Source organism: Eleginops maclovinus, chromosome 2 (assembly GCF_036324505.1).
Source record: "Eleginops maclovinus isolate JMC-PN-2008 ecotype Puerto Natales chromosome 2, JC_Emac_rtc_rv5, whole genome shotgun sequence".
Lineage (NCBI taxonomy): Eukaryota > Metazoa > Chordata > Actinopteri > Perciformes > Eleginopidae > Eleginops > Eleginops maclovinus.
This window is the reverse complement of record NC_086350.1, coordinates 21,433,186-21,458,407: the sequence shown is the minus strand read 5'-3', so window position 1 is coordinate 21,458,407 and position 25,222 is coordinate 21,433,186. Positions and strand designations below refer to the sequence as shown.

The window sequence follows — 25,222 nt, the reverse complement described above, 5'->3', positions numbered from 1 at the left end:
AACACAGAGTGACACATATTCACAGTCAAAGTGACCACTTTATGATATTTTCTGTTCTTGTAGGGACATTTTGATTTCCGAGACACACACACAGACACACAACGTTTATGAAAATGCTTGTAAAATATGGTCTGCAGTAAACTGGGTGCAGCGGTTCACACATATGCACACTGCTACAGCCCTGGCCCTGTGCTTGGAGGACCCACAGTCCTCTGCTGCTGTCCTTGTAGCACACATGGGATGCAGTCTGTCGGGACAAAAACACACACAAAGACACACAACTACACACGTGCGTGCCACAGCGAGGACAGACAGAAAGGACGATACGGCAGTCTGTCCGGGGCTTGAGCCCTTGAGGACACGATGGATGGACACACACACACGCATTCACACACACACACAAACACACACAAGACAGGCAGTGGGGACCCTCACCTTCTGCCCTGGGAATGGGTCCGGCTGCTTTGCACGCTTTTGGGCGCCAACTGCTCCATATGGGCAGTGTGTGTTTGTGTGTGAGTGTGTGTCTGTTTGAGGGCAGAAGGTTAGGGGCAGGGGGCTAAGGATGGGGGTGGGCGGAAAGTGAGCTGGCAGATGACAAGTTTGTCCCGACCGCACAGAATAATATATGGCGTAACCATAACACACACATAAAAAATGTTTATGGTAGGACAGCACAACATGTGAAGCCAAGGTCAGTGAGGTTTACACAATGAGTAAAGTTAAAAAGGAGTCTGAAACTTGAGCAATGTCAGAAAGTTATGTAGGCGCTTTACTAGAAACAACCAAGCTTACTGAAGAGTTTAACTTTTGTGTCCGACGGCTTTTAAAATCTGTACAACATAAAACAACTTTTCTTAGATCCAGTATTTGGACACTAAAAAACCCTCTAATAACAATCTAAGCGAAAGAAAGAAGCAAGAAACCTCATAAATAACAGTACTAATGTGTTTTATGTATTTTTAAATAATTATTGTTGGTACTCTTTTCTGGTGAGAAAAAATGACCACTTCATGTCAAAAGTGTGAGAATTATAAGAAAACCATTAAAAAGCAAGAAAGCCTGCTGTTTGTATAGCTTAACAATAGCCAGTCAATAGATCATATGAAATTAATCTGCAACTGTTTGGATATCCTATTAATCGTAATTTCATAAGTAAATAAGCCAAACATTTACTGGAACCAACTTCTCAAATGTGAGGAAATGCAGATTTTTGGTGAATATCTCTCATTTTTGGAAGTGTGTAAATTGTGATGGGCAAAGGGATGATGGAGAAGAGTTTAAGACATCACCTTGACCTCAAGGAAATTATAAAGTGTGTTTTTTTTACATCTACTGAGACTTTATAAACTGTAAGATTACTCAATTAAATTAGAAAAATAAACAGAAATTTAACCAATATAAAAAATAATCCAAAATAACAATTGTTGCATTCTCGGGATGAGGATTAACATTTAGAATAATATTAATACACACAAAAGTGATATCACTTTCATAGTCTCAAGTGTCAGGTTAAATGCAGCCCTATTATTATTTAATAAACTGCAGCACATTGTGCTTTCACAGACACAAACATTCAAATACATGCAACAACACACAGTCTGTCTCCCTCACACACAAACATACACCATGTGGCAGAGGAGGGATGGCATCTGCTTCCTCTTAACACATTTCCCTCTTTTTCTCATCCCCTATCTCTTTTCAAACCCCTTCTCAACAAGCTTTTTTATCATCTTGCTGCGTCCTGATTATTTACTTCATCTCTTCTGTAGCTCCAGTCAAAACATAGAGCAGGTCTAACCAGGAACGTTAGTGGGCCCAAACGTGTGCCCTGTCGAGGAAATTCCTCATGTCTCCCTCCTCCATCCCGCTCTCTAATGTCCATCTTGTCTGGCTGTTTGTTCGCTCCGAAATGAGAACCAGCTGTCAGGCAGAGTGTTAGATAAACAACAACACCATGCCAACGCACACATTCAGTACACCCCATATGCACACATGCTCGCATAAAGACACACACACAAAGTGACGTTGTATGCGTGCCGGCGGCTATATCATCTATTTATAAGAATGAGGTTTGGTGGACTGACAAACCGCTCACTAACCTAGAAACATTCACCTGAGTCACACATACACACTTATTATACCTTCACACTCATGGACATTAGCAGGCCCTTGGATATTTACTGAAATAGAAGTACCCACAGAACTGCAATTACACATAAAAACATGAACTGACAGCCTAATTGTGTTTTAAAGCATTATTAGTGCTGCCTTGTGTATAATAATGGACAGTTAGTGCTTAGGGAGAACCTAATATAGGTATGTGTTTGCATTCATCATCCACTACCAACAGATGTGATTGAACTATGGATCCTCACACTTTCACCTACGCGTACGTGGGACCCTATAAATAAGAGATGTAGGCAGCTGGAGCCCGCTGTATAAAACAAACTGTTACACAGGTAAACAAACAAACTCATTTTTGTGTATGTAGCGCAAATAACACACACAAACTGTTGTTTTTTTACCAACTTGCAAAGCCTCTCCATCTAGGGCAAAAGGTACATAAACTGCCAAGAGATGGATTAGAAGGGAGAGCAAGTGAGAAAATGTAGGGGAGGGAGACAGAGAGAGGCAATGTGGCTCTTCAAGTCACAGGGGAGAGTGGTAGAGGGGGGTCCTGTGCTCAGGGGAAGCCGAGAGCAAGCTGCGAGAGGCGGGTACCTCCTGCATGCTGCTCCCCTTCCCTCCCTTCCCTTCTGGAGGATGGGATCCTGCACGGCCCCATACTCACAGCTCCTAAACCCCCCATGAGAGGAATATGTGCACACGCACATGCACACACACACACACACACACACACACACACACACACACACACACACACACACACACACACACACACACACACACACACACACACACACACACACACACACACACACACACACACACACACACACACACACACACACACACACACACACACACACACACACACAGAAGAGGGGTCCCTAGGGGAGGAGCAGAGCAGAGCAGAACACCTGGACCTGCCATTAGTGACACACTCAGGGATTAGAGGCACAGACGGCAGGAGAGGTGGAGAGAGAATGCACACCGGGATAGACACGCATACACACACTATATTCAGAAAGAAATATGCATAAACATGCAAGCACTAACAAATGGCCACAGAGAAAAAGGAGGCAATAACATGGAGGTGCGGGAATTCTCATCAGTTTTATCACATGAACTTGGAAGGAGATCTTCCCGTGCATAGTTCACAAACCGCATGTTAGTGAGTGTGTCAATTTAGCCTTGAAGCCAAAAGCTTGTATAAGTACTATCCACATTAATATTGTATTGTCAAAGAGTCGAGCACAGATTTACATTTAGCTACCAAATGCTAGTTAATCTATCTGACAAAAGTAAGACAGAATTGTAGGTAACTTGATCCATAGAAGACCAAAAGTTATTCTCTATTATGTCTTTCTGCGATTCCCTCATCTGAAGGCATTTAATCCCACTAATATTGATTTACTGAGCTCTTTTTAAAAAGGTATGACAGCATTATAGACCAACATGATGGTTTTGCAGATGTTCAGCCTCTAACTGTGTTTTTTTTTTAAACTCTCTTCTCGTGTATTACCGATGTATTCCAACTTTCGGCCAGTTGTCGATTCCAATACTGGTATACACATATGTGTTTTCAACATATTTCAGGGAAATTAAAACCCTCCTATTGTAGAATTAAAATATTATTATGAATGTTGTTACCGTGTCGGCTATCTGGCAGATAAAGGCAGAAGCTGTTTCAAGTAAACTGGGCAAAACAGGAAAACTACTTCAACTAAAGTTGAAAGTAAAACTATCATATTACATTTTATGTGATATCGAAGTAAATTTACATTTGAAAGCCTTTATCTGCGCAACATAAACTGCTTAACATAATCGTCTCGCATTACTATATACAGTCAGTCAATTGCCACCTGAACACCTGAGTGTGTTGTACGGATAATTGCTCATATTAATCATTTTTGCTCCACTTGGGAAAACATTGTTGCCACCTAAGGGTCAAGGGCAAAGAGAGACAGAAAAGGAGTAATAAAACAGAGACTTGAAGGAGATACAGATAGACAGTGTTTTAAAGGGGAAAAGAAAAGAATAGAGAAGTACAAAGCATAGACTTAAAAAAAGAAAAAAGAGTGAGACGTTTCAAAAGTTAGGTACACACAAGGTAAAACAAAAGTGCTTAAACGCTGACACAAAATATGTACAATTAAGGGTCAAATCTCACAACGTCACATCAAAAGGTGTGAGATATTAATTATAGTAGTGATAAACCAGCCATTTGAAAACTGCTGTCAGGTCGAATATTCCCCTGACACACACACAAGAAAACGTGTTTGCAGATTAAAGCAAGGAGGGTATGTTTGTCAGCTAAATGCTTATGTCACTTCCACACACTTTACAAACAGCTTTTTCACGTCTCACAGAGTTGCAGCCGGCAGATTTTACTTTTGAAAACGCACATGGAGAAAGAGACATACATATGCCAGCTCAAGGTCGGTTAGAAAGGGAATAATCCCTGAGTATGAAGTTTAATGCAACAGTGCAGAAGGAGAGGTTTCAAAACAAACGGTCCAGAAAAGAGGCTCCTGAGTGAATTAGAGACCACACACTGGCTGCAACAAAGAGCAGCGCTCAGACACGCACAGGGAGGGACGCACACACAGAAACAAAGGTGGATTTGGTAAGAGAAAAAAAAGGAGAGATGGGTGGGTGGGTGGGTGGATGGGTGTGGGAGTCGGGGGGTGAGGTGAGTGAGTAGGAGTGTGTTTGCGTGAGCTGGTGACATGAAACAGATCAAAGGGGGGAGAGGTCAGCAGGGCAGAGAAGGAGAAAGACACAGAGAGAGGCCGGGGGGTCCCGTAATTACAACCTACATCCGCCAAGCTGAGCCACGTGTGACTCTGGGTGGGTGGGTGTGTGTGTGTGTGTGTGTGTGTGTGTGTGTGTGTGTGTGTGTGTGTGTGTGTGTGTGTGTGTGGGGGTGGGTGTGTTGGTGGGTGTGTGTGTGTGTGAGTCCAAGCATGGCTGAGGAATGGAGTGTTTTGAGCGGAAATTGGTCTCTTCCACACCTTCCACACACACACAAAACTTCTTTCCACTGTGACTTCCCAACAGGAAAAAAACAAAACAACAACACAAACACACACATTTAAAATAACAGACAAACATAAATGTGCCCAAATGTTTCGTAAAAATATGTAAAAAGTATTGAATCTAAACAGGTAAAAGTCATGATGAAGGGAGTCATAAAAAGTTACACATACAGTATAAATCACACACACACAATCACACAATCACACACACACACACACACACACACACACACACACACACACACACACACACACACAGACACTGGGGTTGGATGGGTGCAGCTCAATAGAGACCACTGACTGGTTGGTCTCTACAGCAGAAAAGTGGATTGCTCTGGGACCCAAAGTATTGTACAGCCTCACACTGACTTCAAACGCATGAACACACGCACACGCACACACAAATGAAAACATATGAGGCCAGGCGTACTCTGTCTCTGCATTTCAGACGCTACCGGTGTAATAGAGCAGTGCGAGCAGAGAAATGGAAATGCCTCTTTGACTGACGGCGGTCCATTGTGCTTTCATGCCTTTAGAGGGGACCCCCTAGCATGAGCACGGCTAATCTCTTTCTTTTCCTCCCCTTCTGTTTATCCCATGTATCCCTCCATCATTCTTCAATCTATTTTTCTCTCTCCTTACACCTGCTCACTACCACCCCCCCTTTGGTCTACCCTCTTCTTCCTTGATAAATCCCTCAGTGTTCTGATGGGCGTTTGCTAGCTAGAGTATAATAAGGCTACTGAGAGGAAATCAGACTCAAATATATATGTAAATGTTCGATATCGGGGCCAAATAAACTGCTAACTAGAGCACTTTTTTTTTTCTTCTTGTATGTATACATTTTTATCAATGAAGAATAATTAAAGAACTTGGTGTGGTGAGACAAAGCTTACTTTACCTTGGGTCGAGCCACATTAATTATTTGAACGGTGATAGAAAAACAATTTTAGAGCCCATGTCCATATAGTGCGTTTTTCTAAAAACAAACATATTTTTCCAATTATTTCCAATGAGGAGAGAGAACATGCCATCAGAAACTATAAAGTAGTCCAAAAAGAAAGATAAAAGGCAAGGAAGTGATGAGTCTGTCTAATGAAAGCTGTGATAGGTATTGTAATGAAAAAAGACTATGTGGACACAGGGCCTTAAGGGTTCTAACTAAATCCCTAAACACACTGTCAATCATCTTTTAAATCAATACACTTTATTGTACATGACAATGACAGTATTGTTCTGTTATTAGATGTGTACATTACGTTTACTTTCTTCACCACCTTCCCTCTGTCAGTAATGTTGTCTATGATTCACTGCCCCCACCCCCCCCCCGTGCATATACACCTGTATGGCTGTTCTCCCACCTGCAGCACATCCATCTCCCTGAGCAAGCCCCTCCATCTCCCCCTCCTCCACTCTACCTCTCCTCTATCTCTCCACCAACCCTCCCCTCCCCCCCTCATGTGCGGGAGGAGCGCGCTAAAAGCACAAGCATGCCCCACAATTAATTTAAACGGAGGAATTAAATTAAAAAGCGAAGCCTCGGGAGTTTTATTATGTACTAATGTTTGAACCGTTAACTTGGATTGTATTACTAAAATATGAATAATTAAGGACTGGCGGGGGCTTTATTACATCAAGAAAGAGTGAGAAAAGCACGTCATACCACTGGAATAGATTTAATTATGAGTTACATTTAGGTGCGTCACATCTGCTTGTTTATGCTGGCTCAGACGAACAGAGCTAATGTTATCCGTTACACCAGTGTTTTCCTGCTGTAATTAAAAAATGGTCTTTCAAATATTTACAGCCAGCTGTAATAAAGCATGTGGAGGCCATGGTATGTGCAATGACAGGACAATAAAACAGTAGTCATAATACAAATCCCCAATGTTCTATAGAGTTTAATGTAATGTGAGGGGGAAAGTGAAGGCAGAGGGTTAATTCCACAGAAGTCTGTTTCTTTGGAATCACTCTATGTTAAATCAAAGTATTATATAAAGTGAAGGTCTGTCCTGGAATGTTGTGTGTCTTTTTTTAATTTATTGTATCATATAAAGCAAGACAGCTGGGTTGTAGGATTTAAGACAGTGGTGTATTCTCTAACTAAAATGTCCCTTCCTTACCTTTTTATATATGGAAGTTTACAGAAGTTGCATTGTTCACTGTTTTGTGGACTGTAACCCTTGCGTTCAAAATAGACATCTGATATGAATAAGGAAATGAGTATCAAAGGTACCTGTGGTCATCCAAACATCTTTGCGCCGTTTAAGTCATTGTTCCCCACAGAGAACATAATGGGAAGGTGACATGGAGAAAGAAAATCCATCTAACATTATCTAATGTATTTATTAACACCAGTCAAAAGTTCTGAGACAATTTAAGTGAGAATGGATCTCTCATTTACCCAAAGTACTTACAGCAGATACTGAGAACGCTTCGTTGCCTATTCTCAAATTAAGCATCATCATTTAAGACTTATTTTATGATCCTTTTTTGATGTTTTCACAAAATTACCCAAGAATTTTTGGCTCAAGGCCATCATGTATGTTCCGCATTGGAATGATTGGTTTGAAACGGGTGGTGCCTGTCGGCCATTGAAAGTGATGCAGTAGAACATAAAATGTTTTTGGCTTGATAAAAGCTTTTGTACTTTTGCTGTTTTGAGTTTATTTTTCTAAATATAATAACTGTAAGTTGTTTTGGATGAAAATCTCGGTTAAACAAAATGTAACATATATTACAAACTCCATTGGCCCCCACATATTACTAAATCTCCTCACAGATTTAGAGTCCCACAGCCCTATCTAGCTTTCCTTAACTTTTTCACACACTGCATCTCTTTTATGAGATTTTGTGTGTGTGTGTGTGTGTGTGTGTGTGTGTGTGTGTGTGTGTGTGTTTGTGTGTGTGTTTGAGTGAGAGAGTTGCACTGCAGAGTTATTAGTCTTCTCATCCTGTCTCTGATGTGGAGCCCCCCTTATCAGCCAGCGAGCAGTCAGCCACCCGACCCCCCTCTGCAGCTGCTACTGCACCCCCCCACAACACACATTATTCTCTGAGGACAAACTCCCCAACACTCACCAAATACCCACATACACTCAGAACGTAGGCGAGTGCAAATCTCAGTACACAGGCACCATCAGTTCTTCAGTCACACACACACACACAATTTTATCTGCTTATTCGCAGGCCGCATGGTTTGGCAACCAACAAGGGGGGAGAAACATCTACTCACCCACAACTCAAAACCCCCAAATGCCCTCTACCCATTCCCCCGGCAAAATAAGTCATAGCACCAACTCTATCCCTGGAACAGAGAGGGGAACACAGGAGGGTGGCAGCCCCACGTAGCAGTGCCTCATCCTGGGGGAGTTCATTACTCAAGTGGGGTGCTTCCTCCATTCACCAGCCAGCAGCACGGAGGTAAAGCAAGGACTCAGTCAGCCCTGGAGCCCACACAAACACACACACACACACACACACACACACACACACACACACACACACACACACACACACACACACACACACACACACACACACACACACACACACACACACACACACACACACACACACACACACACACACACACACACACACCGTTCAGTATACACTCCAATCTAGCTGCTCCAATTAGAGTTGAAATCAGAGATAAAGGTCAGGAAATTGAAAAATAGAGAAGAAATTGGCTAAATGAAAAACAGTAGGAGATGACATCTGATGACTTGATGGGTTAATAGTAGTAGTAGTAGTAGTAGTAGTAGTAGTAGTAGTAGTAAAGAAGAGAGGAAGTATATTTGTAGGCCGACCCCGAACTGCAGCGTAAAGACAAAAACCGATAAAAAGCAATGGGATTTTTCCATTACATTTCGCAAAGTTGCAGAAAATAAGTGTTGATGCAAAAATATGTTAACCATTCCAACACGTTTTGTTTAGCGAAATGATTTCCACATAACACCACTTTTAAGATTGTTAAGGTATAAATGCAATCTGCAGAAGTAAAAAGCTAACGTTATAAGGCTATAAACTGTCATTATGGTCACATGACTTCATAGAACTACTGCTAAGCAAAAGGTGGATTTTAGGACTCATTCTTGCACCACTTTATTGCAGCGACCCAGGCTGGCAATCACAAGTGCACACCCGCCCTCCTTCTTCTTTCCCTCTCCATTTTCGCTTTCTTCATTGTTGTTGTTTGTGTTGTTTTCGTTGTTTACTTGAGTGCTTGCTCCCCAGAAGGCCTCGCTCCTGACTTATTTAGCAGTGTGTTTTCTATCATATTTGAAAAATGAAGAGCAGATTGGTTAATATTTCAAGGCATCCCACTTGCACGGGTGAGAGAGAGTGAGGAAGAGAGACGGACCGGAGGAGAGGAAAGGAGGGAATACGAGGGAGGAATTCTCTTGTTCCTTAACCCCAATTCTCGCATTCATGCTGGGAGCAGCAGCACGCATGAATAAACACGCGCACATGCATTCCCTCAGATAACACACCGAGGAAAATACATACAAAGTGTTTCTTACCAGTACTGTACACATAATGTACACACAGCCTGCTACCATGTATACTGACAATATATATGTTTTAAAAAACTAGCATTCTGAGTATGAACATACCATGTTGTTCATCATCCAAGCCACTATCATCAGCATATTCTGGTTTGGCATTAGTCACCATATCATACATCAAAGTAAATAGACAAAACAAGATATACTTCATCATGACATAAAATAAATGTGTGAGGATCTAAAAATATCGTCTCTCAAACACTCACACTCATTTCTATGTATCTATTTACTACTAAACTGCTTCTCGAGTCACAGCAGTGTCCCCTCATGTCTTATTGATACACACATGCCAAACTCACTCGAGAAATATGCAAGCACATGATCATTTAACAAGAAAATACACACACACACACACACACACACACACACACACACACACACACACACACACACACACACACACACACACACACACACACACACACACACACACACACACACACACACACACACACACACACACACACACACACACACACACACACACACACACACACACACACACACACACACACACACACACACACACACACACAACAACAATAGCCCTCCCCTGTGACTTCCCATAGTGCAGTGAATTCCAATCAGGCAGGACAGCTATTCCTAGGGACAAAGGACAGGGAGAGGAGCGAGGAGGGGTGGAAGGAGAGATGGAGAGGAGAGGAGGGAGGAAGGGAGGGGGGGAAACAAAGGGTTCTGGTAGCACCCAGGGGAGAAGGCCCAGAGCAGCTGACGTCAGTGTGTGTGTGTGTGTGTGTGTGTGTGTGTGTGTGTGTGTGTGTGTGTGTGTGTGTGTGTGTGTGTGGGGGGGGTAAATGGGAGTGTGAGAGCGAGGCTGGCAGAGTTGGTCTTGCTGTCTTCCCTGGGGAGCATTGAGGCGGGGAGAGAACAGAGCAGGGCCCCCAGCCCCCCACATAACCAGGGGCCGAGACGGAAAAAAACAGCCGCTCAATCGCTGGACATAACACTCAGTATGTCAGTTAAAATGTCAGTTAATAGACATGAAAAAGAAAGAACGCTTATTTATTGAAAAAACACATGCTGGAGTTCATAGGTTTTGAAATACCCACATTTGAAATTGAGTTGCCCTGTGTTAGTCTACATAAACCCTCTATCCTTTGCCTTAACTTCTATATATATATATATATATTATTCCTCTCTGTGCATCTTACTCCTCTTCCCTGCATTTCCACTCTCTCTCACTCCCGCTTGATCCTCTTCTACACGCTGCTTCGTCCTTCCCTCCACCCTCCCCTCGTCCCTCCCCCTCTCCCTGGAGTTGTGCTTTTCTCTGACATTTGGCTGGACAAAGGCGAGTCACACCTGAGCGCTGGGTTAAAACTATTATAGGCCCTCTCCCTGTGGTACACTGCCCTTTGCCACCGCTGTCTGTGACTGAAACTGTGTGTGTGTGTGTGTGTGTGTGTGTGTGTGTGTGTGTGTGTGTGTGTGTGTGTGTGTGTGTGTGTGTGTGTGTGTGTGTGTGTGTGTGTGTGTGTATGCGCGTGTGTTCATAGGTCTATACACATGGGTGTATCTTGGCATTAAACTTAGAATTGTGTATGTTTTATTGGTAAATTCAACATGCTTACAGTAGATAATTCAATGGATAAGAGTCACAGAAGCAGGGTTGAGGTCATTAATAACAACAAAGAAGAAGACATGCAATTAATACTATAGTATTGGGTCATAGCACATGATGGACAGGTGTTAGAAGTCAGTAAATATGTGATAGTCCTTGCGGTCATCCTGATATGACAAAGCAACAGCGGTCATTCCCAATGGGAATCAGTGTGGATTTGTAGACTTCTATCAGTACAATAATAACCAACTGAGCAAAATCTGAAATGACAACAACAAAATTCAGTATCAAGAGTTAAATATAAAAAAAAAGAGACTTTTGGTATTCTATCAAGTAAGCCTACATCTTTTTATTTCTTTATTTTGGTAACATTTAATTGTCACATCTATAACTGAATTTGCAGGGTGATAAGTGTAATGTCACAAAAATTCACAAAAATCTAAATCACTGTCCTGTAAAAGCCAACATGCAAAGTGGCAGGTGTAATAACAAAATACAAAGATGGATGGTTAAGTTTCCTTCAATTTAACTGACGGAAAATATCAGACTCATTTTACACTCAAATCATCTACGATATGTTTCTTTGCTTTGGCTCAATCACTCAAAGAAATCATCATGGATTATCAGAAAATACCTGCATTTCTACTTATGTGGTACATTCAATCTAATAATTATCACACAGGAAGTTATGATTATAGGAATTATGCGTCAAAAATGTAAAATGCAGTAAATTGCTCCTTTTGAAATGACAGACTTGGAAAAAAAACTGCCTCAGTGAAGTATACAACAAATGTAAAGCACCAAACAGGGTGTGGGAGACGGAGGTGGGGAAAGGGAGAAAGAATGGAAAAACAGAGGGAGGGAGACAAACAGGGGCTGCTTTGGGGCCAGTCTCCACAGGGTGTGTGTGTGTGTGTGTGTGTGTGTGTGTGTGTGTGTGTGTGTGTGTGTGTGTGTGTGTGTGTGTGTGTGTGTGTGTGTGTGTGAGAGCGTGCATGCGTGCGTGTGTCTTGGGAGGGCACAGTGGGGGAGTTTGGGGGCATGGAGGAAGGGATCAGAGCTTTGGGGCCAGCTCCACAGGGAACAGAGAAGATGGGGAGAGAATGGAGGGAGGGTGTGGGGGAAGGGAGACGGAGGGTGAAAGGAAGGGATGTGGTCAGTTCTGAGTTTGAGAACTCAGCAGGGAGTGAGGGAGGAAGGGAGGGAAAGGAGGACGACATTATGATCTGTATGCTCTGAGAAAGATTGGTGATGAAGAGGAGAGGAAGCAGGGCGTATGGCAGGAGGAGGATGAGAATGAGGGAGGAGAGAAGGAAGTGGACAAGGAATGGTAAAAGATTCACAGAAAAGGGCGAGAGGGGAGGTGTGTCAAATGGAGGGAGGTCGCACGTTCCACTTGGGAAGAGAGAAAGAAGAAGCAGAGAGGGAGAGACGGGGAGGAGAAAAAAAAGTCCCAGGTGTCAGAAGGAGGGGGGAGAAAAAATAAAAGGAAAGGGTCTGGGGGTCCTGCTTGTTGGCAGGGGTGCAGGAATCTAAGGGAATGGCCTGTTCCTCATTATAAAGAACCCCCCCCCCCCCCATCCACATACACTGAGGAGGCCCCCACATGGCCCCATGACGACTCTATCCTGACCCGTCCACACATGAACTGATTGAGACATAAACCCAAACACACATGTATAGAATATAACAGGAGCACACACACATAATGTACATCTATGTTCGAGCACACCAATAAGGCTACATTTCCGAACACACACACGCACACACATACCCACAACATTAAGGATCAAGCATTTCTAAAAACTCAGTCATGGGGTTGTGGTCCAGAAGGTTTTGGTGTGCAATGAAAAGAAATCAATGATATGTACTTGTGTTTGTTTACTGGGTTTACAAAAACCCTTCACACAATGACAAGTGTGGTGGAAATAGTAACACTTGCAGACAATGAAACGCTTTACTTAATGCTAATCGTTGTAATACATGGAAATATTAAGTGAACTGGATACATCACTTGAGGCAGGGCCTTGTTCATTTCAATAAAAGTTGCTCCGTTACGCATGAAGCAAAACTAACATGACTCTTGATAACTAAAAATATATCTTTCCTGGATCTTTATCTTTTCGTTTTTTTTCCTGGATCTTTCCTGGAAATTCCTTGGATTTTCCTTGGAACTTCCCTGGATCTTTCTTGGATCTTCTCTGGATATTCCATGGATTTTCCCTGGAACTTCCCTGGACCTTTTTTGGATTTTCTTGGATCTTCCTTGGATCTTTTCTGGATCTTCCTTGGATCTTTTCTGGGTCTTGACTTGATCTTTTTCTGGATCTTTGTTGGATTTTTCCTGGATCTTCCCTTAAGCTTCCCTGAATCTTCCACGTCCATGTGGCACAAAGAGCATTAGCACTTGTGTTCTCTTCATACTTGATTGCATTTTACAACTTTTAGTCCCTAATGATTTAAATAAGGAGTCAAGTGTCTGTCCTGGCAAGTCACAGATGTACATGGAAGTGTAGTAGCACCATTTGGCCACTATGAACATTTGATCAACTTCTTACTCACTTACCGGGGGATTGATGTGATAACACAATTGACGACAATCAGTTCTATAATGTAGAGGCATGTGATCTGGTGTGGAAGTTTGGAGAGCATGATTTGTTTGCTTCTTGAGAGGCATACTACCATGTTAAATAAACCCTACTGGAGTCACTGTATAGATTCATTTTACACCCCTCATGAAATGAGGTCAGTAATTTCAGATAACCTCCTAATTCCATGTTTTTTTATATCTTGTGTCAACACGTCGAGCAGCTTGATGCTGAAAGTCTGTTCTGAAGGGACGTCATTAATCACAGTCCCTCAACTTGTGTGTTTGTTTATCCAACAGATAACCAGGTGGTTGCCTCTGACAATGTTGCTGACAAGATGCTCAAATAAACACCCGGAGGAGGAAAATACTGTGAACTCCACAAGGCAGAGCGTTTGACAAGTTGATCAGAGTGAGAAATGTCTCGCATTTATAAAAAAGGTGGCTAGGAAGAGTGCTGTTTCTGGAAAAAACGCCAACGAAACGCCTGTCAGACTTCAAGGAGGGTACCACAGTCATTCTGATGTTGTTACTGCAATTAGCCAGGATAAATGCATTTTAGCAACTGTAAACATTTTGTGATTTGACATGACATTTGTGTCATTACGTGCATCAGGAAACATAACTTTGGCAAGATAAGGTTGGCACTGATTGGTTTGAGAATGTTCAAGGGTTAGGACTAATTTAGACAGGATTCATCTACAAAAAAGCATTTTGAAGTAAAAACAAACAGTGTTTTTTGCTTTATTTGATTTTGAAAGGTTTGCCAAAACTCTTTAAACCCATTTATCAGGATAAGCGTCACTTGTTTCAGAACAAGAGTACATCTAAAGTTTAATGAGAGGAATTTAATGTCCAGTCATGCTGGAAACAGTCAGAGTGCAACGTCTAAATCTGAAATCTAAACAGTTGGACTCAGGAGATCAAACTATTTTATTTATTTATTCAAAGAGATGTAAATGTATATTTCTATAATCTGACTGTGTAAATATTTGATCAATAGCTCACACACACAAACACATTGACACGCAGAAAGAAGCTGTAAACCCTTTGGCTGTAGAATTCTAATGAATGTTTGCAGACAGAAGCACTTGTCTCTGTCTCTGCCTTACACAGCAAGAAAAATCACACACTGTACCGGACTATAGATTTTTTTCCTCGTCTACCTGCACACACACAAATATTTACACTGCAAGATCTGCAGGCAGGCACACAAGGACAGAGAGAGAGAGAGAGAGAGAGAGAGAGAGAGAGAGAGAGAGAGAGAGAGAGAGATGAGAGGGATAGAAGAAAGGGGAAGAGGGAAGTTACATTTTTAATCGAGTGTTTCTTTTCCTTGGAGCAATGTAGGGCTGAATACAAGGGGGTTAGCGGGTGCCAACACACACACAACACACTTCTTGTGTCCTTTGGCACATTCTTCTCTTTCACTCTTGCATTAAGTACGAAAAAAGGGAAGAGAGTCAAAGTAGGGGGAGAGGGAGGAGGCAGGGAAAAGAAGGGAAGAGTGAGGGGAAGAGAGAAAACGTCCCTGCAGAGTCTTTCTCCCTTCCTGGAGCGAGCGCGGGCCCCTGCAGCGCCGCCTGTGTAATTTCCAGTTGCAGTGAATACAGGTATTAATAAAAGCCCCATGGGGAAGAGCACACAATATAACCCTACATTTTCAGGCATTATGAAAGGACGCCCCCAGGGGTCCTCGGGCTCAAATTTCTGAGATGCAGGCATTGTAAAAAGACGCCCCCGGGGGAGGACCCCGCAATAGAAATCTGCTGAATTCAAAGCATTTCCAGAGCCCTGGTGGGAGCCATTACTCCCACTGGAAGAGGAGAGATGTTTTTTTCACCCTCTCTTCTGTCCTTCCAAACGTTCTTTCTCCCTTTTTTTTTTTACCAAACATGTGTTGCTGACATGTTGACAGATTGCTCAGTGAGGTGTTTAGGTGCATGCACAAGGCACGTCTGCTGAGACACGAGCTCCCTCCCTCTTCTCCCCTCCTGCTCTCTCTCTCACTCTCTCTCTCTCTCACTCTCTCTCACTCTCTCTCTCCCTTTCTCACCCCTCCTCCTTCTTCCAGTTCCCAAGTTCCATCCCTCCCTCCGACTGCAAACCTCTCAGCGCGCCCAAAAATGCTCCCATCCATATTTCATAAAGGAGAAACTAGGCTGAAAGAGAGGGAGAGAGTTTAGGCAAGATGGAGAGACTAAGAGGTGAGAGGGGGGGGAGAGAGAAAGAGGACGACAGGAAGGAAAAAAGGGAAGATAAAGAGAGACAAAGCGGGATCAAGGGAGGGGAACGGGAGGAGGAGAGGACAGATAAAGAGAAATAGAGTGATGTAGAGAGTGGGAGAACTCTGCAGTGAAAAATGAACCCTGTGATGAAAAATGACTTCACAACAACCCTTCTCCGTCTCACCCCCTCCGTGCCATCCCTCCATCCCTCCCCTCTCCCTCTCTGCATGTTGTATCCCCCCCCTCTTCTTCTTCTACTTCTCTCCTCTCTCCCACCCAGCCCCCCTCTCTCCTCTGGTGCCGGGCTCCTGCTCTCTCCCTGGAAAACCTGAGCGGCAGCCAGCTGTGTCTGTGTGCGCGCTGTGCACTTGTATGTATGCCAAGGGCTTAGCACAGGAATCTTCGGGCCACCCCCGGGTACAGAGACACAGTGGGGAAGGCGGGAGGGGGTTTGGGTATGGGGGGGGCACATGGTGATGAAAAGTGCAAGAGGGAGGGAGGGGGAAAACAGACAGGAGCTAAGAGGATGAAAGCCGATGAGAGAAATAATAAGGAGTGACCATGAAGGAAACTACTATGATATTTATTTTCTCAACTGCTACTGACACACACACACACACTCACTCACACACACACACAGCAAGGGTGCAGGAGGCCGTCTGTAATTTTGTTTCAGATTACACCCCTCTAACCTCCCTCTCTTGTAGAAAGTGATCTGTGGTTTTAATAAGAGTCTTGGCCTCACAGGACTCAGCTGCTATCCTGACGACAGATGCGGCGAGGTGTGTGTGTGTGTGTGTGTGTGTGTGTGTGTGTGTGTGTGTGTGTGTGTGTGTGTGACAGCGGGTTGCGACAGACGGTAAGAGCTTAGCAGTGGGGTGATGTCCCCCGGGAGGCCAACCAGTCACCCAAGGGCCCCTGCACTAACAGACGCGCTCTCCTCCCTGCTCCATGTTTTTCTCCTCTTCCCTTTCCCCAGCGTCTTCCACGCACATTTTACCTCCATATTCCAGTCCTCCTCCTCCTCCTCACCTGTCTTCATCACGTCCCCAGTTACTCTTTTTCCAATCCTATTTTCCTCCCTCATTCTCACCCCTGCCTCCCAGCAAGCCTGGGCTCCCTGGAAATCTGCCCCCCCCGCTGAGAGAGGAAAGAGAATAGACGAGAGTGCAGCTGTATGTGCTCAATTAACAGAGACCTCACAAATACCTTCGGAGAGAGTATGCACAGTATATGGCTGTCACACACACACACACACACACACACACACACACACCACTTTCCACCCACACCATATCGCCATCTAAGAAGCGACTAGCTGGGTTAATGACTCGCTATTTGTCACTGACAGTGGCAGTTTCCGCCCCCCTGCCTTGACTGACAGCTCCCTCGTTTACTTGCTGCGTACCTTCTCATCACTTCCCCTTCAACTTTTTTTTCTTCTGCTTTAACAATCTTTCTCCCTTTGGTCTCCATCGCACTCACACCTGAGTGTGGATCCATGTTTACAAGTTTGTGTGCAGCTTTTAAATACAAGTAAAGTGAATAGACCTCAAACGAGGGAATGAGTTAGCAGTTTTAACACTTTGGGTTCCCTCGCATTAAAGTCAATGCTTTCTGAACATGGTTTTGACCAAAAATAAGGTATGTGGTTAACACAAGCTTAAAAGATTTTCACGTTTCGCTCTACGACACAAAATACAGATAGCCCGTGCATAAATGTCCAAAGCTTCTATGTAAAATGTAAGTTTCCACACACCAAACATTAGCGGTGGTGGCGTGACGTCATGTGACCGTGATGTAGTTTGTCAATAGCATTGTGTTAGCTTTTACGATGTGATTGCATTTAAGCTTCTAAAAAACAAAAAGTGGTGTAAATATGCAGAGATGAGCCTGCTGAATAAAACGTGCAAGCATCATGAACATGTGTTAGCCACAGATCTTTCCTGCAATGTTCCAATTACTTTTTCAAGCAAAGGAGCCCTTGCAATGCTAACTTTTGGAATGGCCCAAAAAAAACGTCTTCCCTGCACTACTCTATAGCAGTTTTTAAACTGTGTGTGAGTGTTTAAAGCTCTATACACATCGTAATTGACCCAACCTTGGAATGTGGTGGTTGGTAAGATGGCTTGGGATTCCCTCATGGGATGTGTGTGTGTCAGTGTGTGTTCATGTGGCAGAGCAGGGCCACAGAATGTTCTCCATTTGAACCCTTGGAGGGCTTTTCTTTCCCGCTCCTTCTCTCCTCAGGGAGCCTCTGCTCCATATTCTGACTCCTACTGAGACCCATCGACACTCCCCCGACTCACTCTTGTTCAGTCTTTCTCGCACATACTGCACACACACAGGATGAAGACCAACATGTACTAAAAGTTGTACACAAATCACAAAAATAGTTATACCACTATATACACAGAGAAAGTAAGTTGGCAGGGTCTCTCAAACATGTGGAATACATCAAACACGATAAGGGTCTTGTACAATGGAGAGCTGCTGTTTCGCATACTCTAGTGCTATATATATTAAAGAAATTCAGCATAAACGTTTCTTACCCTACCCCTTACAATTACTATTGATAATATTGTGTGTGTTACTACTCAAACCAAACACAGTAGTATATAATAACATGGTTCAGTTAAGTATAAGTATCTGATCCACAACTTAAACACAGAGCCGCCCAACGGGCTTAAAGCTACAGTGGAACAGAATAACCAAGCTATTGTAATCAACGTACACATTCCCTTTCACACACACGTACACAGAAAATACACACACAACCAGCTGAGCAGCCAGGCTCTTGCACATTAATGTGGCATTACATTAACCAGATGTGTGGGGTCTGTGGGTATGTGCGTGTTGGAGTGGTTGTACACACATTTATATGTCATTGATCTGTGCCACAGTGTGTGTGTGTGTGTGTGTGTGTGTGTGTGTGTGTGTGTGTGTGTGTGTGTGTGTGTGTGTGAGAGAGTGTGTTTGTCCAATTTCCACTCAAATTAATGGTGCCTCTTTATAGGCCTTCTGCTAGAGTGGCACTGAATTACTTGGTGCTTCACTCTCGCACCTGGGACCCATTCCTTGTTATAGCCACAGCTAGCTGCTAACTTGGGACCCATTTACTACAACAGTATAGTTAGCATTACAGATACCAGTGTTTTTTTTTCGGCAAAGAATGTGTCGCTTACTAATATGGTGGGTCAGATATTACTGACAGTGAAAAGTGAAACTTTGCCATCGAATACTGAAAGGTTAAAAGTTCAAGTTGTGTTGCATGAAAATGTATTTGTGTCAAGTAAAAGGACTTTGTAGACCAGTGAAAACGTACACTATTGAAATCCGTGTAACAAATACATACTGTTTTTGTTAGCACCAGCTGTTTTTAAGTCACAAAGAAACTTTGGACATTCATGATTGGAGTATTTACTTACATCGTTTACATTTGTGTTAATCACAGACCCTATCTTAGGATTCTAACCTAAAACAGGTTAAAAAAGCGTTGAGAAAAAGGAACCCGGAAGTGCTAAAATAATAACTGATTTCCAGGTTTAAACACTCATTCCTGCACCACTTTATGGGAAAATGTTGGGAAAGTTGCTTCAAATCTGTGTTCAAATAAGTATTGGCCAAGCAATGTGTTGTATTAATGACTGAATGGCTGAACAATTTTGACTTCTTCTACGTATATGTATTTTGATCATAATACATCATAGCTAGCTTACTACATCTGGCAACCAAGATGGCTGATTTTTCTTTATTGTTGTTAAGGGACTTGCTCAGGGACAAACACCATCAAACTACAAAAGGCATGAACACATTAACTCCCATGCAGATCCAGCATGGCGTGTGTTTATCCCCAGCAGGCTGTGTGTTTGTGTGCGTTTGTGTGTGTGCGTGCGTGCGCGTCCCATGCCCTCCTACTAAACCGGCTCCCATGGGTTTCAACAGAGAACTTAAAAGGATTCTTTAGTACATGTGTTTTAATTTAGCCTTCTCCTCAATAATAACCAGAAAGCTGTGGTCCCACTTACTTCATACACACATACACATCAGACCAACACATAGAGGAACATACACAAATCCCCGCATGCAAGTGCACACCTATCCCGCTGAGCTGGGGGATTATTCTGCAATCTCAACCACTCATCCTCTGGGGGAAAACATGTTTTATCATTTCATTTTAGTTCTTTCTTCTGCGTTCCCTCTCACCCTTCCTCCCTACTTTCCTTCCTCCCTCCCTCCCTCAGTTTTCTCGCTCAGCAACATGTAGCCATCCCCAGACTCCTGTGCTGAAATCACAGGCCAAATCCCGCGCTCTGACAGCAGCCCTGCACTTTTGGTGGTAAGATTATCTCTTAGTGTGTGAGTGCGGGTGTGTCTGTGTGTGTCTGGGAGACATGGAACAAGCATGAAAAAATTGTAAAATGTGTTCCTCATTTTTGAAAAAGAAAGCAAATATATGTATGGTAGGTTACTTCACGGCGTACTTATTAATTTACGTAATGTATGATTTGACTGATTATACAAAGGCCAAGGCTAACAAGGCTTAAGTGGAACGAAAATAAAGGTCTAAATCTGAAAGAAAAGAAGTAACACAGGATCCTCCAGTGTTTAAGATATAGCCTGCATATCCAAGCATCCCTGACTCTGCTGGGATTGGGAGTCGAGCCAGCGGGTGAATGAGAGGTTGCTGAGGCAGAGGTCTCACCATCTACATTACACAGTCTCTGGAAACACTATCTTTAGCAGTTTAAACAAAGCCCTCCATCCCCCTTCTCCTATTTCTTCATGCCCCATATCAAAGGTAAACACACACTTTCTCATATGCTAAGACTGCCTTGCAGTAGCGACAAAGTGTGTGTGTGTGTGTGTGTGTGTGTGTGTGTGTGTGTGTGTGTGTGTGTGTGTGTGTGTGTGTGTGTGTGTGTGTGTGTGTGTGTGTGTGTGTGTGTGTGTGTTGGCTTGCTAAGCAAGCGTTTGGATTAATCTGTAGGAACCAGATGCCCCCACCGCGTTCCTTTCAGCCCCTTCATTAATTACACCGGTACCAATAACAGCTTTTCTGTGTGTGTGTGTGTGTGTGTGTGTGTGTGTGTGTGTGTGTGTGTGTGGGGGGGGGGGGGGCTATTGTGAGGTAGGGTATTACAAGCTTGTTACACTTTACCGGCATGTTTTGTTTACATTACATTTAAATATTTTCATTATAACTTACCACCACACATATATTCATTTTAGTACCATCTTTCAATTTTTTGCTGAAGTCGAATGCAACTAATGGAAGTTTTCTTTTTTTTAACAGCTTTAAGAGTAATATTTCAGAAAATGCACTCTGGTAAGGAAATAACAAAAAAATAAATAAATATTGGATTATTGTAAAATGCTGATTGCTAAAGGTTAAACTGGCAGACAGAAAGTATTTACTTCCCTGAGTTGAATTTCTGGTTATCTTCATAGTTGTATATCATAATAAAGTATATTAGTGTAACAATATAAGTGTGTAATGTGTCCATGACCTTTAATAACGTTGGACATTTACCGGCTGTGGTTTTGTGAGAAACATTTGAAACTGTTCAACTCTGACCGCCGTTTGTATAAATACAGAACATATATCACAACAGCCAAGTTTCCAAGCTTACCGGCTGGGCAGTGGTTGGTTCGGTGTTCAGTGAGCTCAGCCAGACAGTCAAAGTCCTGCTGGCAGTTGTCACAGGTGAAGATGGACTCGTCATCGAGGTCATCGTCGTGATCTCGGTCATCATGCTCCTCATGTTCTCCATCCTCAGCGCCTGGCCCATGACCGTCTTTTGGATCTGCCCCTCTGTCAGATGCTGGGACTTCTGAGGAAACACACACAACGTTATGACCATGAGTTCAGAAGTGTATGCATGCTGGTTGTTTGTTACCAGCTCAGGTTTCATTGACATTTTCACTGTCCTCGGTATATCATCATTTTTACCACTTCCATTTTGGGTTTTACATACATGTGTGTACTTACTATTGGTCTCTGTACCTGCTTTATTTTAATAATGACATGTGCAACTTGACTTAATTGTATTGTGTGGAACATTTCTCCAGTGTGTGAAGGAGTGTGTGTGAACATGTGTGTTCTGGTATAGCAGACAGGGAGAGTGCGAGAGGGGACCAGTGGAAGGCTGTGTCGGCCCAATCCTCACTGCTCCATTGTGTCTCCACTTTCACACCTTATTATCACATTATAAACGCTGAGGATCCAAAAGGACTGACACTGAAGACACTGGCTTTAGTGGAGAGGAGAGGACAGGATGGTAGAGAAGTGTGCTCTCTGCTTTTTTTACTAGCTTTTGTGTCAAATGATTGGACTTCAGAGTAACATCCAGAGAATAAATTGGGTTATTAGACAGCTTCGTTGAATACTCAATTCCTATTGGTCAATTTAGACATTCCAGAGGTTGTTAATTTTTACTAACAGACCACTGCTAAGGAGAACAGACCGTTGCTAAGGACATTCCTAGCCAGTCATATCAATCCACAGCACGAAGTCCCGTCTATTGACTTTTCCCTCACCATATCCATCTGAAAACAACATGGATTATTTTCCTTATATCAGCTTCAACATATTTGGATAGCGGCAGGATCCTGGAAACCATGTTTTTTTGTCAATAGTTACAAACTCAAAAATGAACAAAAAGCTAAAAAAGTATAAATATTCTACACCTAGAAATCCTTTTTAGAGGTTTGCAGAGGATACAATGCATGTATACAGTACAAGCAACTATATTTAACAGGCATCTTAAATCTCTGTTACTGGCCATTACAGAGAATCAATACACACCATTACTTTTTATTAAAGTGGACCTTCTTTAGTGAGTGCATTCATGGGTCAAAAAGGCTTACACTTTAATTATTTTTAATTTTTTCCATTAGGAGCTCCAAGAATCGTTCTTTAATGGGCAGAAAGGGTTTTTTCTCTCTCGATGTGCTATTTTTGGCTCTTGAAATATGGCTTTGTTAGATTGTTATTAGAAAAAGACACCAACACCAGGAACAACCAAAAGGGTTACTGTATCTTAATCAACGAGTTTAAGTGAGAAACTGAGACAGATTAGAGAGCAGTGCACAAATCCATCCCACTCTGATTTATTATGGGAGGGGTGTGATGGGATGGAGGGATGCTGGGAGGTGGGGAATTGGGGACTGAGGTGATAGGGTGTTTGGGGGGGAAGATACTGATGGAGGGATAGAAGAAGGGATGGATGAAGGGATGGATGAAGGGATGGTGAGGAAGAGAGGGAGGGTGTTGGCCATCTGTCCAGTGGTGAGAGCACCGTCTGGCCGGGGAGAGAAAGTGGCCCCTTGTCTGACAAAACACACACACATACACACATTTGCATGTGCACGCTCACTCACACACACACACACACAGACACACACACACCAGGTGTACACACGCTGGTCACAAAAACAGACTCAGGTACGCATGTAAACACACACAGATGCGCGCACACTGGGTACGTAGATAGGGACACACGTGCAAACACATATGTGCGCCTGCTGGAGTGTAAATATGTGCAGTTGTGTTAAATGGCTTAAAATAGTTGTACCAGATATTCCATTATTGTGTTCTTGAGGAAATTCAAAGCGCAGGATTGGATTTTTAGCCAAAGTTGCTTTATTAAAATGAAATAAATGCTGTTATAAACTCAGGACAAAAAACAAACACCACTTATTTTGTGTTCTTTGTTAAAAATGCATTTATATGCTGCACATTAACTATGGGTATGGGACACTGAGTACAGTTTGATCCATTATAGATATAGATCAAGGTCAAAAAGTACTTTAGATATTTTCATCTACCACCGTTTTATTTGTCAGAATTGTTTTAAATGCTGTACTAAATCATTTTGGTTTGAGATGGATAACTTTTCTAGAGTATTTCCAATACCAGTTACAGAACTGCCTCCAATACAGATTGAACAAATCTAGTTATAGCACTCAATGAATTTGCCAAAAATACAGTATTGTTAATACTTGACTTTATACTACTTATTCAAAAATAAGTAAGAGATTTTATAATTATTATTATTATTTATTTTTGTTGTACGCACTGGAATCCAATTAGATCATCCTAAGACTCTATAGGATTCAGATCCCTACTTTTCTGTAAACTCAGTTATTTGTAGAAAATACAAACCTCACACATTTATTAAAAAAAAGAAATCTGAAGTACTTTGAGTCGTTTTGCAGCACACAATGACAAACTTAAAAGTATAAATTAATTCAACTGTGGCTTGAGATTAAATCCACACAGTAAGACATGAAAATATTAGGGTTGTTGTAATTTAAATGTGAAATATGCACCTTTTTAATAAGAACTGTGTTATGTTAACATCTTACAATAACAGAAATCTCAATTCTTTTGTGGACCAAATGACTCCACAAGGCATGGCTTGGAGAAAATGCTCTCTCTGAATTGTTATACATTGTTAAATATTTTTTTAGTGCAGCATTTTCTTTGTGTCTTTCAAAAGCAAGCATGCACACAACATGCACACACTGTCCCCAGGGTGCCGTGATGCCAGAGGTGGCAGCAGTGCCAGCTCCAGTGCATGCCAGCACAACCTGCTGTCATAGCAACAGAGGGAGGAGCCAGATGAAACCTCTCCATCTTGCACCCCTCTGTCCTCATCTCTTCCTCCTTTTCCCTTTGACTGCTTGTTGTTTTCTTTTTTATTTGTGCAGTGGTGGGATAAAGGGAGAGGGAGAGAGATGGGTGTCAGAACAGAGGAAGATAAAAGGGGGGAGAGTGGCTAACACAGTCGTTGGTGTTTATATTTGCACACGGGTCCCCTCACATGGACAGGATAATTATGTATCCTCTTATAGATCTCAGAGTGAAGTAAATGGGGGGCTTTAAGAGAGTGCAGCCACTGTAAGCTCCTACTGGAGACTGTAGCTGTTATGGTGATTACCAAACTGAAACTGTGGCAAAAGACCTACTGGACAGAACACAGTGTGTGTGTGTGTGTGTGTGTGTGTGTGTGTGTGTGTGTGTGTGTGTGTGTGTGTGTGTGTGTGTGTGTGTGTGTGTGTGTGTGTGTGTGTGTGTGTGTGTG

At 42.7% G+C, this 25,222-nt stretch overlaps 1 protein-coding gene across 2 annotated transcripts in view; it reads right to left on the bottom strand.

Annotated features, from left to right (window-relative positions):
• Positions 1-25,222, bottom strand: part of znf423 (zinc finger protein 423) — a 144,576-nt gene that overhangs the window by 81,603 nt on the left and 37,751 nt on the right. For both annotated transcript variants that reach the window (XM_063896613.1, XM_063896621.1), the window contains one exon: positions 21,767-21,967. In XM_063896613.1, coding sequence (XP_063752683.1) covers positions 21,767-21,967 — 201 coding nt within the window. The remainder of the gene's footprint in view (positions 1-21,766; positions 21,968-25,222) is intronic.